At 41.4% G+C, this 25,609-nt stretch overlaps 1 protein-coding gene across 1 annotated transcript in view; it reads left to right on the forward strand.

Annotated features, from left to right (window-relative positions):
* The window catches only part of CDC123 (cell division cycle 123), a 108,468-nt gene that overhangs the window by 33,818 nt on the left and 49,041 nt on the right, over positions 1-25,609 (forward strand). The window contains exons 4-6 of the mRNA XM_077264585.1: positions 835-867; positions 975-1,070; positions 13,367-13,473. Coding sequence (XP_077120700.1) covers positions 835-867; positions 975-1,070; positions 13,367-13,473 — 236 coding nt within the window. The remainder of the gene's footprint in view (positions 1-834; positions 868-974; positions 1,071-13,366; positions 13,474-25,609) is intronic.

Consider the following 25,609-nt stretch of genomic DNA (forward strand, 5'->3'; position numbering starts at 1 on the left):
CTTTGCTGACACTGTTGGGGATTTATTCAAAACTGAAGGCATACTGAACCAGCATGGCTACCACAGCATCTTGCAGCAGCATGCTATTCCATCCGGTTTGTGTTTAGTTGGCCCATCATTTATTTTTCAACAGGACAATGACCCCAAACACACCTCTAGGCTGTGTAAGGGCTTTTTGACCAAGAAGGAGAGTGATGGGTTGCTAGGCCAGATGACCTGGCCTCCACAGTCACCAGACCTGAACCCAATTGAGATGGTTTGGGGTGAGCTGGACCGCAGAGTGAAGGCAAAAGGGCCAACAAGTGCTAAGCATCTCTGGAAACTCCTTCAAGATTGTTGGAAGACCATTCCTGGTGACTACCTCTTGAAGCTCCTCAAGAGAATGCCAAGAGTGTGCAAAGCAGTCATCAAATCAAAAGGTGGCTACTTTGAAGGACCTAGAATATAAGACATAATTTCAGTTGTTTCACACTTTTTTGTTAAGTATATAATTCCACATGTGTTAATTCATAGTTTTGATGCCTTCAGTGTGAATGTACAATTTTCATAGTCATGAAAATACAGAAAAATCTTTAAATGAGAAGGTGTGTCCAAACTTTTGGTCTGTACTGTACATACATACATACATGCATACATACATACACAGACACACACACTTCAACATGGGCAACCTGCTCCTTGGGTTGAGTGCTATGGTATCAAAGTGGTTAAACTAATAAATGACCAATTAATAATTAGACACCACACTATTTCCAGTGACCTGTATTTCAAAAATGGTTCCTATGTCTTAAAATGTTATACAAGCTAAGTTTAATCTTCTCTATTTCTCTTAAGTGGTCAGATGATGAGAACACAACGACACTTACGGTACGTTCCTTTATTTGTTTACTTTCACCTTATTTTATGCTCGGAGGCTGGAGCCATTGAATGTGCCTGTGGTATTGTGTTACTTTGTTGTGATCTTATTCTTTCAGGCCCCAGAGTTCCCAGAATTTTCTACAAAAGTACAAGAAGCTATTAATTCCCTTGGAGGAAGTGTTTTTCCTAAGCTGAACTGGAGTTCTCCTAGGGTAACTTGCCATATGTACTTTCACCATATTTCTTGTGTTATTTAATTAAGGACATCATTAAAAATCTTTCCTAGCCACGATCAGATACTTAAAAAAAATTATATCTACCCAAAATCTAAACAATGTAATAGATAGGATTGCTTTATCCTACAGAGACTGAAACAATATCAATAGAACAGAATACATAGTATGCCACCATGTAGATAAGGCCCAGTGCCTATCAGTGTCAGGGCCAAACAATGTCAATTATGAACAATTCGAAATGTAGACTGCAATCTATATGTATAATCGTCTAAGGGTCACTTCCGTGTGTCTGTCTGTTTGGCTGTCTGTCACAGAAATCCCACGTCGCTGATTAGCGACGGGCACAGTCCGGCCGCGAATTCGCCCCTTCCTACTCTGTCAGTGCCTCCTCCAGTCAGCGCTCACACAGGCTTAATGGCTGCGTTACCCTGCGTTATGCCGCGGTGTAACGCAGTCCGTTAACGCTGCTATTAACCCTGTGTGACCAACTTTTTACTATTGATGCTGCCTATGCAGCATCAATAGTAAAAAGATCTAATGTTAAAAATAATAAAAAATCATTATATTCTCACCTTCCGGCGCCTTTCCCGCTCCTCGCGACGCTCCGGGCCATGCCATACTGTGTGAGCTGTGCTATATACGTGAGCTGTGCTATATACTACGTGAGCTGTGCTATATACTACGTGAGCTGTGCTATATACAACGTAGTTGTGCAATATACATGGCTGGGCAATATACTACGTGGGCTGTTATATACTACGTGGGCTGTGCTATATACTGCATGGGCTGTGCTATATACTGCGTGGGCTGTTATATACTACGTGGGCTGTTATATACTACGTGGGCTGTGCTATATACAGCGTGGGCTGTGTTATATACAGCGTGGGCTGTGCTATATACTGCGTGGGCTGTGCTATATACTGCGTGGGCTGTGCTATATACTGCGTGGGCTGTGCTATACACTGCGTGGGCTGTGCTATACACTGCGTGGGCTGTGCTATACATTACGTGGGCTGTGCTATACGCTACGTGGGCTGTGCTATATGCTATGTGGCTGTGTTATATGCTACTGGGCTGTGCTATGATACGTGGGCTGTGCTGTATGCTACGTGGGCTGTGTTATATACTACGTGGCCTGTGCTATATGCTACGTGGGCTGTGTTATATGCTACGTAGTCTGTGTTATATGCTACTTGGCTGTGGTATATTTCTCTGCGGTATCTGTGCATCATGAATCATGGTATCTGTTAAAGAGGGGGGCCCACTGAGACTCTTTCGCCCGGGGCCCTCAAAAACCAGGAGCCGGCCCTGGCTTCACTGATTGGTCACGCCCGGCCGGCCGCGAACAATCAGCGATAGGCGTAGTCCGGCCGCGAATTGGCGCGGAATTTGAACCACGCTTCGCTAATTGGTCGCGCCCCGCCAGCCGAATCCTGTGTATATATTGCATTATTCTGAAAACTTCATAAATAAACTACATACATATGTAGAATACCCGATGCGTTAGAATCGGGCCACCGTCTAGTACCAAATAAACAGGAGTAAGTGAGCCATATGAAAAATATCACAATTTTGTTTAATTAATTCAACAATATACATAGGCAAGTAACTTTAATACATATAAGACATGATCAGTGACACAAGTCAGGTGTTAAAAAGTATGACACCCAATAGTCATTATAATCATGGAGATGGGATGAGCATGAACCTGATTAAACTATATTAAATTGCTAGTGCTAAAAAAGTTCATTAAACTTAACTGCTGTGACTGCAGTCTACATAGTGCATCAAAATGGCAGTATCAATGAGTGCTTGGTAATAGTGAATGCCTTAAATTACATGCAGTCACAGAAATAACAAGAAGACAGCTCGCACCTATAATTAACCCATGTGGGATGCCACCACAGCAGCCCCAATGCGCTTTTTTGCGTTGGCTTCCTCGGGCAGCTGTTGGAGGGGTCCCATGTTATTATCCTTAACCATATTGTGGTAGCTCTCTGACCAGTCCTTCGCCCCAGTGAAAGTGCAAAAAAAAAAGTTCCATTCCACAATTTTCGGGATTTTTATTTACCATGTTCACTAAATGCTAAAACTGACCTGCCATTATGATTCTCCAGGCATAGGTCGCCATTTTCTGAGACCGTAGTGTTTTCATTTTGAGATCTGGGGCTGGGTGAGGGCTTATTTTGTGCGATTTGAGCTGACCATTTTATTGTTACCAATTTGGGATAAATACAATGTTTTTAGTGCCTGTTATTGCATTTTATTGCAATGTTTTGACAGCCCAAACCGTAAATCTGGCTTTTTTTAATTTTTTTTTTTCTCCTTCCGCCGCTTACCGGTCGAATTCGTGGTTTTTATATTTTGATAGATCAGACATTTCTGAACACAACAATTGCAAATATGTCAGGGAGGGTGCACACAGAACTACAAGGTAACAAAAAAAATTCTTTATTGAATCAAAATACAACAGTGATAAAAACACATTAAAAACACACAAGTAAGCCTAAGACTGCTATGTGTAGAAGAAATCATAATTTCCTGTGAACGTCATCCACGAGTCAGCGTTCACAGGAGCTTCGTTATGACAGGCATGGGGGTCTTGACAACCCATCTGTGGTTAAGTCCTGTGGCAGAAGTATGCAAACTTCGAAACGAGTCAACTACTAAAACCACAATCGTATAACTAGGTATCCTGTATAATAATAATAATAATACATTTTATTTCTATAGCGCCAACATATTCCGCAGCACTTTACATTATAGAGGGGACTTTGACAGACAATAGACATTACAGCATAACCATAAACACAGATCAAAACAGGTACCAAGAGAATTGAGGGCCCTGCTCGCAAGCTTAGAAACTATGAGGAAAAAGGGGAGACACGAGAGGTGGATGGTAAAAATTGCTTTCGTTGTTCGTACCAGCCATAGTGTAAGGATCGGGTGTTCATGTAAAGCTGCATGAACCAGTTAACAGCCTAAGTATGTAGCAGTACAGACACAGAGGGCTATTAACTGCATAAAGCGTATGAGAACATGATGCGTGGAACCTGATTATGTTTTTGTTTTTTGTTTTTTTTTAATGGGCCACACAGGGATAGTTAGGTTAATGCGTTGAGATGGTAGGCCAGTGTGAACAAATGAGTTTTTAGGGCATGCTTAAAACTGTGGGGATTGGGGATTAATTGTATTAACCTAGGTAATGCATTCCAAAGAATCGGCGCAGCACGTGTAAAGTCTTGGAGACGGGAGTGGGAGGTTCTGATTATTGAGGATGCTAACCTGAGGTCATTAGCGGAGCGGAGGGCACGGGTAGGGTGGTAGACTGAGACCAGAGAGGAGATGTAGGGTGGTGCTGAGCCATGGAGTGCTTTGTGAATGAGAAATATAGTTTTGTACTGGATTCTGGAGTGGATGGGTAGCCAGTGTAATGACTGGCACAAGGTAGAGGCAACGGTATAACGATTGGTGAGGAATATAATCCTGGCTGCAGCATTCAGGACAGATTGGAGAGGGGAGAGTTTGGTAAGAGGGAGACCGATTAGTAGAGAGTTACAATAGTCCAGACGAGAATGAATAAGCGCAACAGTGAGAGTTTTTGCAGAGTCGAAAGTAAGAAAAGGGCGAATTCTAGAAATGTTTTTGAAATGCAGATAACAAGAGCGAGCCAGTGATCGGATGTGGGGGGTGAATGAAAGCTCGGAATCAAGGATGACCCCAAGGCAGCGGGCATGTTGCTTGGGATTAATGGTGGAACCACAAACTGAGATGGCAATGTCAGGCAAAGGTAGGTTAGTAGAGGGAGAAAACACGAGGAGTTCAGTTTTTGACAGGTTCAGTTTCAGATAGAGGGAGGACATGATGTTAGAGACAGCGGTAAGACAATCACTGCTGTTTTCTTGAAAGGCAGGCGTGATATCAGGAGCAGAAGTGGGTGTCAGCAGCATAGAGATGGAACTGGAAACCGAATCTACTGATTGTTTGTCCAATAGGGGCAGTATACAAAGAGAAGAGGAGGGGGCCTAGAACTGATCCTTGAGGAACCCCAACAGTAAAGGGAAGATGAGAGGAGGAGGAACCAGCAAAAGATACAGTGAAAGAGCGATCAGAGAGATAGGAGGAGAACCAGGAGAGAATGGTGTTCTTGAAGCCGATGGAGTGTAGCATAGTGAGGAAGAGCTGATGATCCACAGTATCGAATGCTGCAGAGAGATCCAAGAGAATTAGCATGGAGTAGTGACCATTAGATTTAGCTGTTAGTATATCATTAGAGACTTTAGTGAGGGCAGTTTCAGTAGAGTGTAAAGAGCGGAAACCAGATTGAAGAGGGTCGAGAAAAGAGTTATCTGAGAGATAGCGGATAAGACGGGAGTGGACCAGGCATTCCAGGAGTTTAGAGATGAAGATGAAATTAGAGACTTGTCTATAATTAGCGGCACAGTTTTGGTCGAGGGATGGTTTTTTAAGTAATAGATGTATGACGGCATGCTTAAATGAGGAGGGAAAGATACCGGAAGAGAGAGAAAGGTTGAATATTTTTGTTAGGTGAGAGGAGACAGCAGGGGAAAGGGACTGGAGGAGATGTGACGGAATGGGGTCACTGGTTCAAGTGGTTGGGCGAGAGAAGCAAGCAGCCGGATTACTACTTGTTCTTCTGTAACAGGTTCAAAGTCAGAGAGTGAACTAGATGCAGTGGGGGAGGGAGGGCAGTGCATGGTATGAAGGGATTGGGAGATAATTTCCTGTCGGATGTGGTCAATTTTTTCTTTGAAGTAATTGGCCAGATCACCAGCGTTGAGATCAGTGGTTGGGACCTGCACTCTTGGGTTGAGTAGGGAATTAAAAGTGTCAAAGAGATGTTTTGGGTTGTTGGACAGTGAGGTGATGAGGGTGGTGAAATAGGTTTGTTTGGAGAGGTGAAGGGCAGAGTTGTATGTTTTAAGCATGAACGTATAATGGATGAAATCTTCGGATTTACATTCCTACTTACTAGCAGCGGTGATTATGCACAATTTCTCCATTTTTGTCATGGCAACCTATCGGCGCCCTGTGAACATATGACGGGTTTACCGATAGGTGGGATGGATAACATGCTGCATTCCTGCGCATGTTAAATGCCGCTGTCCGTGATTGACAGCAGCAATTAACTGGTTAAGAGCCGCGGGGGGATCTTGGATCCACCCACGGCTGTCAGAGGCACTTGGTGGCTGATTAAATCAGTCATTAAGTGCTGGAGAAAGATGTGGGCTTAGTATCAAAGACCCCATAAAGGGCAGAGACATGGCCAATGACATAAATATACTCTTGACCTTAGCTATACTGTTACTGCTGAAACCAGCATTAGACATTCGGACATTTTCCTGTAATTTTCCTTTTTTTTTTTTCTTTTTTAAATTAAAAGAAAAGTTTGTTTTGTATTGATGATGAGTTCCAAACTTGGCCCATAAGGTCAAAACAAATCTATCAGTAATTTCATCAAGTCAAAATGATTTCCCATCTAAGGAGAAAAAATTAATTGCTAAGGATAGTCTTATTTGAAAATGAGTAGAAATGTAATTTCCAAGGGAGGTCCTTCAGATTCTGATTAAAGTCAAAGCATGGGATACTGCCCAAGAAACACAATTTTAACATTAATAAAATATATATATTGTATATATAACTCTAATTATATATACATAATTTATATACATACAGTGTGTGTGTGTGTGTATATATATATATATATATATATATATATATATATATATATATATATATATATATATATATATATATATATATCTGTACATGTTTTCTGCTGGATCTTCCTGTGTAGAGTAATACAGTCGGCTGCATTGTTCTCTACATAAAAAAGATAATACTGCTGTATACCAGCTCAACAGGATCACAAGGCCCTTCCTTGACCTCCATATGTTGAATTGGGGCCTATGGATACATTTGACGCCGGCATCTTTCCTGCCACATACTGCTAACTCTGCAGGCACAGAATGAAATTGGCCTTTAAGGGTATGTGCACACGATGCGGATTTTGCTGCGGATCCGCAGCGTTTCTGCAGCTGCGGGTCCGCAGCAGTTTCCCATGAGTTTACAGCTCAATGTAAACCTATGGGAAACCAAAATCGCTCTGCACATGCTGCGGAAAAAAACGCGCGGAAACGCAGCGGTTTACATTCCTCAGCGGTTTACATTCCGCAGCATGTCACTTCTTTTTGCGGATTCCACAGCGGTTTTACAGCTGCTACTATAGAAAACCGCAGGTGTAAAACCGCAGTAAAAACTGCGGTAAAGCCACGATAAATCTGCAGCAAAAACGCAGCGTTTTTGCCCTGCAGATTTATCAAATCTGGTGCAGAAAAATCCGCAGTGGCCAAGAATACGTGTGCACATACCCTAAAGGGCTTGTCACTTTGGGGTACAGTTTTTGTTCTTAAATTCATGTATTTAGGGCTAAGAATACTTTATTCAATTCGGTTTCATTAAACATTTTGCACCCTTTTACTTATACAGACTCTTTCACTGTACATTCAACTTTGGTTTAATCTTTAGTTAAAAATTAGCTGAGAGAAGCTCATAAGTAGACAGAAAACAAAAAGTTACCTATTCTCCCATCAGACTGTCAGAACAAGCTCACTGGCAGTATCTCAGGTAACTCATTCTGCAGCCTGCAATATATAGTGCGACACAGAGGCTGTAGAAGGCAACCAATACAAAATGATTCCCAACTGCAGAAATAGTTTTTTTTTTTTGTTTTTTTTTTGTTGGTTTTTTTAAATCTTCAAATATATGCATTTCTGTAAAAAAAAAAAATCTGTTCAATGTTCAGGCATTTAATAAATGGTAGTGCTGATGGGGAACCATGTGCCATCTGTCTGTTCTCAGTGGACAACCTTGACATAATTTCTGATTGCCTATGTAGTCCAAGAAGTCCTGCAGAGTGTCTCGTTTGTACCTTTTTAGAGAGCACAATTCATACAGTAACATACAAGGCGTTGTGCAGCAATGCTGCCCTAAAGGTGAGTTCTGCCCATCTGAATGTAAAGAGCCAGAGCAAGAAAAGCACACAGCTCTTCCAAAAGTTAAAAATAGTGATGAGCGAATGTGCTCGGATAAGGTGTTATCTGAGCATGCTCGAGTCCTAACCGAGTGTCTTTGACGTGCTCAAAAAATGTCCCTGCGGCTGCATGTCTTGCGGCTGTTATACAGCCACAACACATGCAGGGATTGTCTAACAGACAGACAATCCCTGTCTAATAGCCCCGAGACATGCAAGGCGCAGGGACTCTATCATATTTATCAAGCACAAACAAAGACACTTGGTTAGGACTCAAGCATGCTCAGATAACACCTTATCCGAGCACATTTGCTCATCATTAGTTAAAAACTTTCCTCTTTTTTTCCTCTGCCTGTGCTGGGAAGAATTTCCGCTCGGTTGGGAATGTTTGTGTAATCGGTGGCACTTTGAGCATGCTTCCAGTTTAATGTAGACAAGAACTTGTCACCCGGAGCTCTGATGTAGTGATGAGTATTTCTGCTGTGTAAGAGTTTTTTTCCCATTAGCAATGCAACTAGACCCGGGATTCGCTGCACGATGTGCAGTTCATTGGCCGCGCAGTCTTTGACAAGTTCTTCATGAAGACAGTCTGCTTTTTTGACACAAGGCAAAATTTCTGAATCAGTGACTTTCTGAAATGCATTAAATAACATATCAATCACAAAACAATGTAGCGTATTGTGAAACTTTAACATGAGGCAGCAATGCAGTGAAAGCAGACATGTGTGCACATAAGGCGTCCCGGCATATTGTGAACTAAATGGAAGATGTGGGATATTCTGGTGATAGATGTAATCACTAATAAATGTAACCAGATAGGTTTGTCAAACTGTGATATTGATTTACAGGGCTTTCTGGGAATATTGCCAAATTTCACAACCTGCATACATTGCTAAATAAATCTCAGACCTGATAAGGCAGGTGTATTTACTGTGAAATTCCTTGTTGGATTACTTTTTATAAAGGATTATCTAGCCAAACTTGATCTCTCACCACCTATTCTTATTGACAACTTATTGGTATCCTTCCTGCTGCTGAGATCTCACACTGCTCAGTACAAGCTGCAGCTGTCAGTCAGGCCGGGTGAGACTAAATATGCTAGCTGGATTCATAAAATGCTCATCTTAATATCAAGATTATACAGCCATTCTGGCATGGATTTGCAAAGTAAGTACACTGGTCTCATCAGGTCTAAGAGATCACTGCAATATTACATAATAGGATGACAGATCCTCGTAATCCCTTAATGACCACCATCATTCTCCTTTTTATGGTGGTCACTAATGGGCTATATTTTCCCTGGCCACATTTTTACAACAGGTATATAGGTATATAGCGCTCCCTTCACATGTACATGTGGCATCAGTTTATTTCACGGATACCACACGTTCCCATTATAATCTATGGTACTGCCCACATGTCGATGTGTCCGTACAGACCACACGGAGACATGTTAGTTTTTTACCAGCAGCACGGATGATAAGGGCCAATACGTGTCTATGGGTCCGTGTAAAACACATACAGCACATGGATGGCATCCTCGTGTCATCCGTGTGCCGTCCGTGTGTTGCACGTGTACAACATTGCAAAGTATAGGATAAGCTTTGGAATTCATTATTCTTAAGCCATATCGGGGAAAAAGGATGGCACACTGGTCCAAAACCCTGATGACATCAGTATTGTTTTCCAGCATCGGTGTTACACGGACACTCGAGCCCTGCCGTGTGCCCAATCAGTACTTTACAAAAAACTATAAGGTATTGTTTGGTGTAACCTATTGTTTGGGTCCATTTTCTCCTATTACCCCTTGTATACAAAAAAAATTGACGCTGAAACAACATTTTAGGGGAAAAAAATTAATTTTTCATTTTTACAGCCCAATGTTGGGAAAATCTAGGCAACAACTGTGTGTTGAAAATTCTAACAACATCCTTAGATGAATTCCATGAGGTACATAGTTTCCAAAATGGGGTCACTTTTTGTTTATTTTTCTTATTTTGGCAATTCCAGGGCTCTCCAAATGTGATGTGTTGTCCGCCATGTATATCAGCCAAATCTGTGCTCTAAAAGTCAAACAGCGCACCTTCCTTTCCGAAATTCTACCGTTCATTTTGTCCTAATATCCGTTGTGTAAATGAAAATATTGATCTAAATCAACATTTTTTTTTTTTTTTTTTTAAATAAAAAAAAGTAATTTTTTTTATTCCACTTTGCATTAATTACTATGAAGCATCGGAAGGGTTAATCTTCCCAATGAGGTCTTGGGCCTCTTCCAGTATATACCATCAAAGTCACTTCAAAAGAGAATATAAATAAATATATAGGATTAGGAAATTTACGTAAAGAATCATAGAATGTTAGAGTTTTAAGGGACCTCCTGGGTCATCGTGTCCAACTCCCTGCTTAATGCAGGATTCACTAAACCATCTCGGACAGATGTCTGTCCAGCCTCTGTTTGAAGACTTCCATTGAAGGAGAACTCACCACCTCTTGTGGCAGCCTGTTCCACTCATTGATCACTCTCACTTGTTGAGGTTGCCCAGGTTTGAAACAAGGTCCATTACATTTGATGAGCACGATCAAGACCCGTGGAAGCGCAGGAGCGCGAAATGGCCATCGTCTTGGGCCAGCACATTTCTCCCTGACCATACCTGCTATTGTTAATATGCCACAATAAAGTTTGGACACAAGATGATGGTGAGTGCTCGCTGTTCTTATACAATTTTTGCATGCACGATTGGAGTTTTCCAAGCAAGAGCACCTCACATCAGAAAAGGGCTATATTGCGCTGATAGGAAAACAAGCGAGCGGGTGTGAGTGATTTAACCAGCTGTTGGTGCTGCTTTTTTGTTTTTCTTTGGCTTCATAAACCATAACATTTGATGAGCTCGCTGTCATGATTTCCTGGTATTCCTAGTGCGATTTTAGATTCTTGTGGTCACGATACGGTTCTCAGTTTACTTCTATTTACAGAAGCCGAACCCATCTAGTTGGCTCGTGACCCCAAGCATGCAAATCCACTGGGAATAAAAATTAGGCTTGGTCTCGAAAGCCTAAACTGGCAACAGTAGAATGGGAATTAAAGAAATTAACCAAAACAGTTCTCTCTACTCCATCACTGATGGTGTTCTCTACCGGACTTTGTCTTTTTTCCTGGAGTATTGCCACTTGACCTCTGACTTTATTGGTCACTTGCTTTATATGGTATCATGATCATGTGCTGTCTTGACATACTGGTTCAATAGAGGAAACGAAGCTTGGTGAGAATCGGAGCTGGTTCTTTCGGGGACTTAACAGACCTGTAATGTTTTTCCATTTGGAATATTTCTTGTAGCCAGTTTAAGTTTCTAAACTTATGCACAATAGCTTTGAAAAGATATTCCAACCTGAATAGGTTCTCTTTATCCATTGTATAAGTGGTATTTCTTGATAGGTCTGGATCCCACCACTAAGATCTCCACCAATTTCCAGTCTGAGGAACTTAAAGGGGTTTTCCCCACAAACAAAAGTTCATTTTAATCAATAGATCTTGGAATAATAATAACTTCCACAATTGGATGTGTTTAACCCCTTTACCCCCAAGGGTTATTTGCATGTTAATGACCAGGCCAATTTTTACCATTCTGGAACGCGTCAATGGATCCCTTTGATTATGAGATTGTTTTTTTGTTTCGTGGCATATTGTACTTCATGATAGTGGTAAAATTTCTTCAGTATGACTTGCGTTTATTTGCGAAGAAAACGGAAATTTGGTGAAAATTTGAATTTTTATGCCCTTAAATCATAGAGATATGTCACACCAAATACTTAATAAGTAACATTTCCCACATGTCTACTTTACATCAGCACAATTTTGGAACCAAATTTGTTGTTTGTTTTTTTGTCAGGAAGTTATAAGGGTTAAAAGTTGACCAACGATTTCTCATTTTTACAACACCATTTTTTTTTTTTTTAGGGACCACATCACATTTGAAGTCACTTTGAAAGATCTATTTGATAGAAGATACCCACAAGTGACACCATTCTAAAAGCACCGTGCAAGAAGTTTATTAACCCTTCAGGTGCTTCACAGAAATTTTTGGAATGTAGAAAAAAAATGATTAAACTTTTTTTCACATAAAGCTTACTTCAGATCCAAATTTTTTTATTTTGACAAGGGTAACAGGAAAAAATGGACCCCAAAATTTGTTGTGTAATTTCTTCTGAGCATGCCAATACCCTATTATGAGGGAGAAAACCACTGTTTGGGCGCACGGCAGAGCTCGGAAGGAAAAGAGCGCCATTTCACTTTTTGAATGCAAAATTTGCTGGAACAATTGGCGGAGGCCATGTCGCGTTTGGAAACTAGACCCCTCAAGGAATGTATTGAGATGTGTGGTGAGCACCTTGAACAACCAGGTGCTTCACAGAAGTTTATAACGCTGAGCAGTGAAAATAATAAAATCACATTTTCCTCACAAATTTGTTGTGCAATTTTTTCCTGAGTACACCGATAGCCCATATGTAGGGGAATACTGCTTTTGAGGCACAGTGCAAAGCTCAGAAGGGAAGAGGCGCCATGTTGGAGTTCAGATTTTGATGGAATGGTTTGAGGGTGCCATGTTACATTGGCAGAGCCCCTGAGGTGCCAGAACAACAGAAACCACCTATATGTGAAATCATGCTTAAACATGGATGTGTGAATGAGGCCTTACAGACTTATTTTGATCTATAGGCTTTGTAAAATAATGCAAAAAGAACGCATCCCATGTCAGCAGGGCATATTGGTATCCTAGCTCTGGACTTTTCACCCCTCTATTAGACAGGGTGGATAACCACTAAGAATAGGCAAGTCTAGTGCTTGAGAATTTATTATTAGTGCAATATAGCAGTAAATTTGCCCTTAAATGACTTTTTTTTTGTATAATGAGATTGTCCTGGCTAGCGAGTGACAATGCTGCCTTGACTGGAGTTGTCCTGCTTTCGGCATCCCATTTAAGTTGCAGTGAGGCATCTCCAATTCATGAACCTGCACACATTAGGTGACCCAATTGCCATCCTATGGGGGCATCCGTCACACCATAGCTACTGATTTTGCTTGCCCACTTGTCATGCATGTGCAGCAGCTCTCCAGCCCCAGTCTTGGTGATTAGAAATCGTCTTCCTTTTTCCCCGTTGTTACTGATGCGCCCTTAACACAGAACTGATTACTTTGTGGTTATTTTTCTGCCCTGACTAGGACGCCTATTGGATCGCCTTGAACAGCTCGTTGAAATGTAGAAGCCTGAGTGACATCTTCTTACTCTTCAAGAGCTCTGATTTTGTGACACATGACTTCACACAACCGTGAGTAGCCAGGATTTTAATTGACCATTTTCTGCTCAGCGGAGTGAATGGCCGCTCGCTAATAACTTGAGTGCCCAGCAATTGTCGTTGGGGTTGCATCTTACAGACACAAGTGATTTCTCATCAGATCTCGCTTTTGTTAATGTGAAATGGAAAACTGGATTTGCTGCTGTCTGTAACATGTATCTGCTGCAGTCTTTTATTAGATGTGCTAAGTGGGAGTTCCACCACTGATATAAATAAACCGCGGCGGCAGCTCCGAGCCTTCTCCAGCAGATGGATTCTTGCTGCATCCCAGTATACTGATCTAACACACTGTATTCGTTCTACATCAAGGGGTCAGCGCCTATATAACTATTTCCTTACGTATGTGAAATATTGACATGCGTAGCTTAACATAAGTGACGATCGCACACAGAGATGGCTTCTATTCTTCTACTCTATGGAATAAGATGCCACCTGTCATGTCGAAATCGTCTTCATCCTACCCAAATATGTGTTTTGTTTTTTTTTAAATTTTGAGTAAACTCATTACTCTTGTATACGTTTTTGTTTTTTTATATTTTGCTTTGGGGATGTTTTTCATCAAAAGTTTAGGACCTGTTGACAACTTCAGCCCTTTGTGAGAATTTCTGCACAGATTCTGTGCCAAATACCTAATTCACAGGGATGTCCAGGCCTGGGACAAAAGTATGCAGTCACCCTAAGTGCACACTGCTGAATCGTGACAGTGTGCAGTGCGCACACTGTCACGTTTCCGTGGAGTTCCTGGTGCTAGTAGGTGGTAGCGGGACTGCTGTTTGCAATTTACATATTTGTAGTCACGTACCGACTAATCTCTTCCTGTTTGTGAGTTCACGTCCAAATCACATATCATGTGACCGCCCTCTCGTACCGGAAATACAGGGGAATCGTGGTAGCAAGCGTGTCACAGTTGCCAGTCTCTAGTCACATAGCTTGAGTGCAGACTTTGGTCCCAAGTGTGGGCAACCTCTGTATATCCACTGACATCCCCCTTCCAATGCTAGTGAATTTTGATTTTTGTACCCCATTTACTAGCTTAAGGAAAAACCTGGGCAGCAATGTCTGCACACTGCAGAAACGAAGACTGTAAGGATGAGTATTTTCAGGTGGATTTCTCACAGAAAAGCTGTCTTTTAGCCACCATGAATGGAGCTAATCCTTATAACGTTCTGCAGCACATCACCTGGAGGTATCGGCCTCTTTTTTGTTTTTTTTGCAATTCCTTTAATAAACACTGTGATGATATGATGTGTGAACATACTCACCACTGGCCATACGCATTATAACTGTCAGATTCTTCTGACTTCCCCATGCACAGGAACTCTCAGCTCTGATACGTGTCCACTATAAGAAAGCCACTCTCCTTGCCGAACTAAGGAACAGGTGATTGAATTCCAGTCCATCTGTCCCACAACATAAGGAGGGGAGGCCCCTATACATTAGGTGGTCTGCCAGTCCCACAGGAATCCGTGGCTTTGGATTACCTTTATTTAATGCATATGGGGGAACTTTAGATTCTAAGCTTTTTGTCAATTCTTTCCCTCCTATTGTTTTCATGCCTTCGTGTGTTTTCTGAGCTCAATTTACTTTTCTATGGCTCGTAATGACTAAATTCTGTAAGGATGTCCATGAAAATGATGAAGCTTTTTTCTTTCTTTTATTTCTATTTTGTGAAGTCAGCTTTTCTGTTGCAAATGTTACGTTGAATGAAAAACGCCTAAAATCATAAACGTCATAGTAAATAACGGATCTGCTGAGTTACTAAAGAAGTCAATTGGTTTATTGATCTTCCTCCTAAGTAAAACATATTTCATGACCTCAAATTGTGCCAGAAGATGCTGACATTGCATGGAAATATATGTAGAGTACCATTTTACCCTCAACCCAAGGAAGTGTAAGTCATCAATAATAATTTATAGCGCTGTATTTAGCCGTTCATATAGGTAGGTGGTATGAATAACAGATGATGTCAGGTATTTCTAAATGGCCTGCAGTGTTAATATGCATTTATGTGTTCAGATATTTCACCAATTTCTTTCTCATCAGCAAAATATAACCCCCAATTAGTATGGGGTAAAGGCCCCCGTACACATAGAATAATGTTGGCCAAACCTGCCGATATTGATGGACAATGTGTATGGGGCACCGACTATCTGATTGTGGGGGAGGTCATCAATCACTCATGTACGAGTTTTGACTATGGTATTGATAGACCACCGGCCAACGTCAGTCGACGTCTTTCTCATAAAGATTACATGAGCGCTCGGCTGAATGAGCACTCCTGAGTATGGGAGAGCTAGTAGAGGTTTCTGTTTGCTGAACAATTGGCCAAAGCATCGTTTGGCCGGCAGCCATCTAATGTGTATGGTCCGCTTCAGTGGTTAATTGATCTGATTTGAAATTTGACTCATCTGATGTCATTAAAAATCTGTCTGTCCAATGACGGTAGCTTATAAACAGCATTTAAAAGATAACTCAATCATGGGGAATAGAAATGTTTTATTTCATAATGATTCTAGTAAATGAGGAAGATCAGAAGTGGTTCTAGCCTAACAGGTTATCTGAGGCGTGTAATTGGCCAATGCAGGCTAGCTTGTAAGATCGGTCTGTTCGGTCAGAAGTCTGTGTATGTAGAGGGTTATTCACAACATTGACAGGTATTGTTTATTGACGTGATCCCATCCCACCCCAAGTCATAAAGCGGGTCTCTGAAATGCCCCATCAGGATGGAGCAGTGGCCAAGGATGCCAACTCTACCCCACTCCTATAGACAATGGCTGGAGTGATGACTGCGTCCTCAGACTCCACGGATCAGCACGTTGTCCGCTATCCTGTGGATAGGTGAGAATTTAGAATAACCTTTTGAAGGAACGCTGTAGTAAGGAGCTGAAGGATTAATAGACTGTGAATAACTTGACAAGAAAATGGCCCTTCATCTTCAAAGAGTCAGTGAGCTTAAAAGCAGAAACCCTCAGTGTAAAATCATTTGCCAAGGCAGTACTGACAGCTTGCTCCACGGCATCTCAATAGTCTTCTGATGCTAAATACTGCAGCAGAGGAATCTGATGTGTTCACCAGGCTGGGCGCTTCTTCTGACTTACCGTAAGTACCTGTGGTTATAATGTAAAACCCGAATAATTATAGGTGATTGATTACTGGTACCCATAGCTATCTGCAGCTTTTACGGCTTAGAATATAGTGTTTTTATTGTTCACCTGTGAATTAGAAGTGGTATATTGTGAAGGATATAAAACGCTCTACCAAAGAAAAGAGCCAGAGCACAAGTTAGTATACGTGCGATGTGTAGGAGCACATATACACTGTGGCCATTTCTCCGACAAAACCCAATAAAAAGACTACATGAACGTACTGTATACCCTGCAGCAAGTAAATAAGTGCAGAGTAATAGTACAAGTAAATAACATACGGTACTTAGTTAACAAGTGTGGTAAAACCTTTAATGTTCACACAGAATTAGGAGTCAGGAGAACATTGTCCTGAGGAACATACTAAACATGTGATTTCTATAGTTTTAATTGATCCGTTTTCTTGTTTCTGAAGGAAAGAAAGAAAATGATGATAGAAGTGATTGTTGGCTTTGCTTTTTTCACCCTATATCAGACGGACGTGCATATTTCCTCTGCCCATGCTTATCAGCTCAGGACCAGCAGTGCACGGAGTATGTAGTCTTGTATAATTACTCCATGCTTAATGACATAATATAGTACATCCGTATATTTGGACCATGAACCGCGGCATTCATTTCAGCATTTACATGGTACATAATGAGGTTTCTTGGTTTTATAAAAGCTGTAGAACTACTGTACCATGGCAAGAAGTAAAAATTTGGAATATCCAATTTACATAAATGTTCTCCGCATACAAGTGAGGTTATTCTATTTATATTTGAACCTTTTGTTTCAGTTCTGAGTCATATGAAATCTGATTGTCAAGCAGATGGGTAAAAAACCCAAGAACACTGTCAAAAAATAAAAGGCTTCTAATAAATAGTCTTTTAAATGGAAGCCATTGTCAGAAAATGACCTGTTGTTTAAATTGGGCTTTTGTGTTAAATGTATTTAAAAAAAAAAAAGTGGCACTTTTTTTTTTTCATATCAGGAGCTTTATTAAAAAGATGAAATTAGTAATCTTGCAATTTTCACTTTGGCCACAACTCTAACTCTTTTAGGAAGAGTTTACAGGAGTTTTCTTATAAGAGACAATAATTAAGAGTACTGTATAGAGTGCAATACTAAAGGAACCGTACAAGTGATTGATTGACCTCTGAGGGAATAAGAAAAAAAAAACCAACACAAATTTGAATTGCTCACCTGTTTCCCAGTTAAAAAGAAAGACATTAAAAAAATAATAAACAGCACATTTGGTATTACTGCGTTCTTAAAAATTCAATCTGATAAGATATGAAATTGTTAACCTGTACAGGAAATGTCATACAAAATGTGCATTTTTTTTCTATACTGCTCTGGCTAGAAATAAAATGCAATGAAGTAAATCAAAACACAAGAAATCTACCGCTCAGTGCACAAAAATCCCATATATAGCTCCATCAATAGAAAAATTAAACAAAACTTTTTCTTTTTCTTTTTTTTTTTTAAACATCAGAATTTTTTTAAGCCAATGAAACTATGGGGTCGTTTTTTACAAGAACAAGTAGAGTGTGAGTGTGCTCACTTCTGCATACAAACATTGCACACATAAGGCTCGTTTTTCCTCAGACAGCGCTGGCTCTAGGCAAGCCAGTACTGACAATATAGGAGGACTGGCGGTACCTTTTACTGCAATAGAGTTCTTTTATCGGGCAGCAGATTTGAAAACTAACCACACTTTTTATTGTTGCTCGATCGCCTACAAGGCTATGTGGTTAGTTTGAAGTATAATTTTGGGGTGATAGCGTGTGGCCAGACAGAACAGATGAGGCGTAGCTGAAGCTTCGCCCACCCACGCCAAGCCAATTGCTGCACTATTGGAAAATAAAATCCCACAAAATTTTGCTATTGAGGTGGGCCAAGTTTCAATTACATGTTTGGGGACAGAAAAGTCATATTAGAAATTATTCTGTCCCTGTCATTTTTTGTTGGCTTGTGTAGAAGCCATTTCACAAGTGATGAACGAATGATACAGATTTAACAGTCTGAATTCTGCTCATGAAAATGCACACTAAGGCCCTGATTCATCAACGATTTTACAACAGTATTCTGGCGTAGAGAATTTTGAAAAGTCGAAAAAATTAAAAAATTAATGAAGAACAGAATTGACTGAAGTAAGATACTGTATGTGTCAAGGTGCATACGGAGGCACACACCACTTAGGCTAGGTTCACATTAGCGTTTATGTGCGCAGTGTATCATCAGCATGCGCAAACGCATGCCAAAACACATGCAAACGCATTTTTTTATCCGCATGATCTTACGCATGACGGCAAAAAAACGCTGCATGTGTTTGTATGAGTCTTTGCATGCGTTTGCGCTGTTTATGCACATGCGCACGGTATTTCCCAATGGGCGTGGCTCATGGGATTTCTATATATAGACCCTGCACAGATGAAATCCTCTTTTGCTGCTGTATCCTGCTGCAAGATGGATCTTAGCATGGAGAGCTTCAATTTGAATCTGGCTTTATGATTGAAATTGGCTACAGCTTTTGCTGTGGCTTATGAGGAAGAAAGGAGAAGAGAAAGATGGAGAAGACGTTGTCGTCGATATTGGCAACACCCCATTGTTGAAGTCTGAGAGAGCCATGGAGCCTACCACTCATTGTACACCGAGCTTCGTGAAAACCCACAAAAGCTTTTTGAATACACAAGGATGTCTGAACAGAGCTTCGATGAATTGCTGCATCGTGTGCGAGGATCCATCACCAGGCAGGACATGCAACTACGTAGAGCAATTCCTGCTGAGGAACGTCTGTTGGTGCCTCTAAGATATGTAATTTTGAAAAAGGAACACTTTTAATTAATATTCTTGTTATAAAAGCCATGTACTGATTTTTCTTTTTTCCCCCATTTTCTTTTTTTCCACAGATTCCTGGCTACCGGAGAGACCTTAAGATCTTTACATTTTCAATTTCAGATTGGACTGTCCACCCTTTCTGGGATTGTTGGAGACACCTGCTGTGCATTGTGTGACGTTCTGCGTGCAGAATTTCTCTCACAACCCCCAACTGAACTCTGGCTGAAAAATGCTGAGAAATTCAAGGACATTTTTTAATTTTCCCCACTGTGTGGGGGCTGTGGACGGCAAACACATTCGAATTCTTAAACCTGCTGGAAGTGGATCCAAGTACTTCAATTATAAAAAATACTTTTCCATTGTTCTAATGGCGATTGCGAATGCTGAATGTCGATTTGTCGCCATTGACGTTGGCTCATTTGAACAAGGAAATGACTCAGACTTTCAAAAACTCTGACATGGGACAACGATTGTATGCTAATAATTAAAATTTTCCACCGCCACAAACTTTTCCGAACGCTGAAGGACCACCAATGCCATTTGCTGTCGGGGATGAGGCGTTTCAAATGTGTGCCAGCCTTATAAAACCATACTCAAGTCGAAACTTGAATCACACCAAAAGGATTTTCAACTGCAGACTGACAAGGGCAAGAAGAACTGTGGAGTGGAGTCAAAGTTGCCCAAATTAAGGATAAATTTGCTGCCTACATTGTCTCTGATATTGGACGTGTGTCATGGCAAGATGAAATGGTTTAAGCTGTAAATAAGTCAAATGTACTTGTAATGTTATGTACCTGTACTTTTTTTCTGACTGTTATATTGTCACCTTTAACGTAAGTTTAATAATAAACACCTTAACTGTAGCACCCGTTAATACTTCACTCAACAATACATTCAACAATACACACGTTTAAATAAAGAGCTAAAGAAAACACAGTGAGACAGTTATTATGAATCAAAAGAATTTTTATTAACAAAAAGAAAAACAATTTTAAAATTTAAAAAAAAATTAAAATGTGATTATTTTCGGGTTCTGCGAGAGGGAGTGGCATGGTGGACCCCAGGTGTCGGGCTGTGATGGTGGGCTTGGAGTGGTTGGGGAAGTGGAAGTGGCAGGCAATTGGAGGATTGGGTCACAAACCTTGACAGAGGACACATTGGGGGAAGAGGACACATTAGGAGTAGAAAACAAATTGGAAGGGATTGACACATTGGATGGGAAAGAACCAAGGGAAGGTGTGGACAGACTAGAAAACAAAGGCACATTCGGGGGTGAGGGTGGAGGGGGTGGATTGTTTTTTGACATTTCCTCAGCACGCATATTCATTACTGTAATGAGCGGTACCTGACCGCCGAACATAGGAAGATGCCGCCGGCTCCCGGAGACCATCTGACAGTGAGACGCTGCCAGGGACCACGCCGGGAGCAGGTGAGTATATTGGGGGAGGTGAGCATTGCGCGATAGTCACCTTCCTCTTTCCATCGCTGCGCGCTGCTCTGTCTTCCGTCCTCTGGCTGTGACTGTTAAGGTCAGAGGGCACGATGACGCGATTAGTGTGTGCGCCGCCCTCTGCCTGAACAGTCAGTGCAGAGGATGGAAGACACAGCAGCACGCAGTGGTGGAACGAGGAAGGTGACTATCGCAAGTGCCGGGGGCCTGAGCGAAGAGAGGTGAGTATGTGATGTTTTTTTTTATTTTAATCGCAGCAACAGCAAATGGGGCAAATGTATGGAGCATCTTATGGGGCCACAATGTATGGAGCATCTCATGGGGCCATAATGTGTGGAGCATCTCATGGGGACATAATGTGTGGAGCATGTTATGGGGCCATAATGTGTGGAGCATGTTATGGGGCCATAATGTGTGGAGCATCTCATGGGGCCATAATGTGTGGATCATCTTATGGGCCATAATGTGTGGAGCATCTCATGGAGCCATAATGTGTGGAGCATCTCATGGGGCCATAATGTGTGGATCATCTTATGGGCCATAATGTGTGGATCATCTCATGGAGCCATAATGTGTGGAGCATCTCATGGGGCCATAATGTGTGGAGCATCTCATGGGGCCATAATGTGTGGAGCATCTCATGGGGCCATAATGTGTGGAGCATCTCATGGGGCCATAATGTGTGGAGCATCTCATGGGGCCATAATGTGTGGAGCATCTCATGGGGCCATAATGTGTGGAGCATCTCATGGGGCCATAGTGTGTGGAGCATCTCATGGGGCCATAGTGTGTGGAGCATCTCATGGGGCCATAGTGTGTGGAGCATCTCATGGGGCCATAATGTGTGGAGCATCTCATGGGGCCATAATGTGTGGAGCATGTTATGAGGCCATAATGTGTGGAGCATGTTATGGGGCCATCAACCTTTTATGCAGCATTGTATGGGGCAAATGTTTCTATGGAGCATCTTATGGGGCCATTATTAACCTTTGTGCAGCATTATATGGGGCATATTTTAATATGGAGCATTATATGGGGTGTATTTTGTTTGGAGCATCTTATGGGGCCCATCATGAACTGTATGGAACATTATATGGGGCTCCTGATTCAATATGGATATTCAAAAACACTTAACCTACTGATGTCTCATTTAATTTTACTTTTATTGGTATCTATTTTTATTTTTGAAATTTACTAGTAGCTGCTGTATTTTCCACCCTAGGCTTATACTCGAGTCAATAAGTTTTCCCAGTTTTTTGTGGCAAAATTAGGGGGGTTGGCTTATACTCGGGCCGGCTTATACTCGAATATATACGGTACTTATATTTTCTGACTTTTCGAGCAGCACCACTTCGAACCCGAATCTCCTCTCTCATGTCCTTATTAAAGCGATCCTTCATCGAGCGCCAACAAACTTTTACTCTCTTCACTGTGAATTGGGAAGAAAAAAAAATTATTGTAAGAATACACCAACATTTACAGCAAGACCACATTGCTATACGTACGAAAATCCTTTCTGACTTGTGGCCTTGCATGGTCCCAATCATCCAAAAGCAATCTGGCCACTTCTTCCCAGGGTCGTCGGATCAAAGCTGAGTCGGAATGATTCCCATCACAGGTGTCCCACAACGCTGCTCGCTCTTGCACAGCTTGAATAAGGACTTCATTATCAATATCTGGTTGTCCTTCCTCACGTTGTGGAACCTATAGATGAAATACAAAAATTTGTAAGTTAAACTGAAAACAAATTCAATTACAACTATGATAAAGGCTACTTACACCCCGTCTTTCCTCCTCAGCAACTTGAGGCCGACGACCCTGGGAAGAATCATTTCCACTAGCCTGCCCCTGCTCTTCTGCACTGTCAGGTACCTGTAAAGAAAATATATGATTTAACACATGTCTAATATTGACAGTCAATACATACAAATCAGTAAATCAAATGTGATTACATAATCTGTGTCATGTCCACTTTCGGAACCTTCATTGGAGGACATGTTGGAAGAGCAGGCAGCAGTCAAGTGAAACACTAGAGAGAAATAAAAGGACAAATGTAAAAACTTGGTAGAAGCCAAACACAATGTAGCACAAGAAAAAGGACACCAATACTTAAATTACAGGCAGTAGTGGAACAACACAGCAGTCAGGCAGCAGTGGGACAGCAGCACCAGGAAGGCAGCAGCACCAGGAAGACGGCAGCAGCACCAGCACTGGAGCAGCCAGCAGTCTACAAGGAAAAGAAAAAATTTAGTACAGAGTACATAGGACAGCAGCAACAGGACCAGAGCAGCAAACAGTCTACAAGGGACCTGAAAAAAAAGTACAGAGTACAGACTGCAAAGAGAAACAGACATTTTCAAAGCTTCTATACTTACACCCAGAGGCTTGTGCTTCCGTCCAGAGGTTGTGCTTCCGTCCAGGGTTTTGAGAGTAATGGACTACCTGTCTCCACACCCCTTTTTATACATCAGAGATTTTACAGGTAGTAACATAGTTTCCTGGACATGATTAGTGTGAAGTACACATGCGTACGCATGTCCTTGCGTACCAATGCATTCCCATAGACCGTATTCGTTTTTTTGACGCAATCATCTGCAATAGTTCACATGCGGACGATTGCGCAATATTTGATTCCTCAAAAAATGCAACATGTTGCGTTCACAGGACACCGCCGCACATGGCGAAACGACGCATGCATACGCATCCGCATGCGAACACATGTAAAAACATGTCCCTACGTACACAATGTTAAAGATATGTACGCATGCGGATGTATGCGGATCATACGCTGCACACAAACACTAATGTGAACCCGGCCTTATTGCCTGATTAATTAGTCCAGTGTGAAAAAACAAAGGAAACGTCTATAGTCATGACCGAAAGTGTTTGCACCCTTGAAATTGTTCCAGAAAATGAAGTATTTCTTCCAGAAAATTACTGCAAAAAAACCCACATAAAAAAACAAAGGGAAAAAAAGGCAAATTGGGGATAATTTCACACAAAACCCCCAAAATTGTTAGCAACTTTCCAAAAATGTGGATAAACTACTTTGTTTTAAGCATGTGATGCTCATTCAATCTCACCTGTGGTAACTAGTAGGTGTGGGCAATATGAAAATCACACCTGAAACCAGATAAAAAGGGGGGACGTTGACTCAATCTTTTCATTGTGTGTTTATGTGTATCACACTAATTATGGAGAACAGAAAGAGAAGAAAAGAACTGTCTGAGGGCTTGAAAATCAAAATTGTTGGACAATATCAACAATCTCAAGGCTACAAGTCCATCTCCAGAGATCTTGATGTTCCTTTATGCATGGTGCGCAACATAATCAAGAAGTTTACAACCCATGGCACTGTAGCTACTCTCCCTGGACGTGGACGGCAGAGAAAAAATGATGAAAGGTTATAACGCAGAATAGTCAAGATGATGGGTAAGCAGCCCCAATCAATTTCCAAAGAAATTCAAGCTGTCCTGCAGTCTCAGGGTGCATCAGTGTCATCATGAACTATCAGGCGACATTTGAATAAAATGAAACGATTTAGCAGGAGTCCCAAAAGGACCCCTTTAACATAGACATAAAAAAGCTAGACTGCAGTTTGCCAAAATATACAGTTGTGGCCAAAAGTATTGACACCCCTGCAATTCTGTCAGATAATACTCAGTTTCTTCCTGAAAATGATTGCAATCACAAATTCTTTGGTATTATTATCTTCATTTAATTTGTCTTAAATGAAAAAACACAAAAGAGAATGAAGCAAAAAGCAAAACATTGATCATTTCACACAAAACTCCAAAAATGGGCCAGACAAAAGTATTGGCACCCTCAGCCTAATACTTGGTTGCACAACCTTTAGCCAAAATAACTGCGACCAACCGCTTCCGATAACCATCAATGAGTTTCTTACAATGCTCTGCTGGAATTTTAGACCATTCTTCTTTGGCAAACTGCTCCAGGTCCCTGATATTTGAAGGGTGCCTTCTCCAAACTGCCATTTTTAGATCTCTCCACAGGTGTACTATGGGATTCAGGTCTGGACTCATTGCTGGCCACCTTTAGAAGTCTCCAGTGCTTTCTCTCAAACCATTTTCTAGTGTTTTTGAAGTGTGTTTTGGGTCATTGTCCTGCTGGAAGACCCATGACCTCTGAGAGAGACCCAGCTATCTCACACTGGGCCCTACATTATGCTGCAAAATTTGTTGGTAGTCTTCAGACTTCATAATGCCATGCACACGGTCAAGCAGTCCAGTGCCAGAGGCAGCAAAGCAACCCCAAAACATCAGGGAACCTCCGCCATGTTTGACTGTAGGGACCGTGTTCTTTTCTTTGAATGCCTCTTCTTTTCTCCTGTAAACTCTATGTTGATGCCTTTGCCCAAAAAGCTCTACTTTTGTCTCATTTGGCCAGAGAACATTCTTCCAAAACGTTTTAGGCTTTTTCAGGTAAGTTTTGGCAAACTTCAGCCTGGCTTTTTTATGTCTCGGGGTTAGAAGTGGGGTCTTCCTGGGTCTCCTACCATACAGTCCCTTTTCATTCAGACGCCGACGGATAGTACGGGTTGACACTGTTGTATCCTCGGACTGCAGGGCAGCTTGAACTTGTTTGGATGTTAGTCAAGGTTCTTTATCCAACATCCGCACAATCTTGCGTTGAAATCTCTTGTCAACTTTTCTTTTCCATCCACATCTAGGGA

Source organism: Ranitomeya variabilis, chromosome 5 (assembly GCF_051348905.1).
Source record: "Ranitomeya variabilis isolate aRanVar5 chromosome 5, aRanVar5.hap1, whole genome shotgun sequence".
NCBI lineage: Eukaryota > Metazoa > Chordata > Amphibia > Anura > Dendrobatidae > Ranitomeya > Ranitomeya variabilis.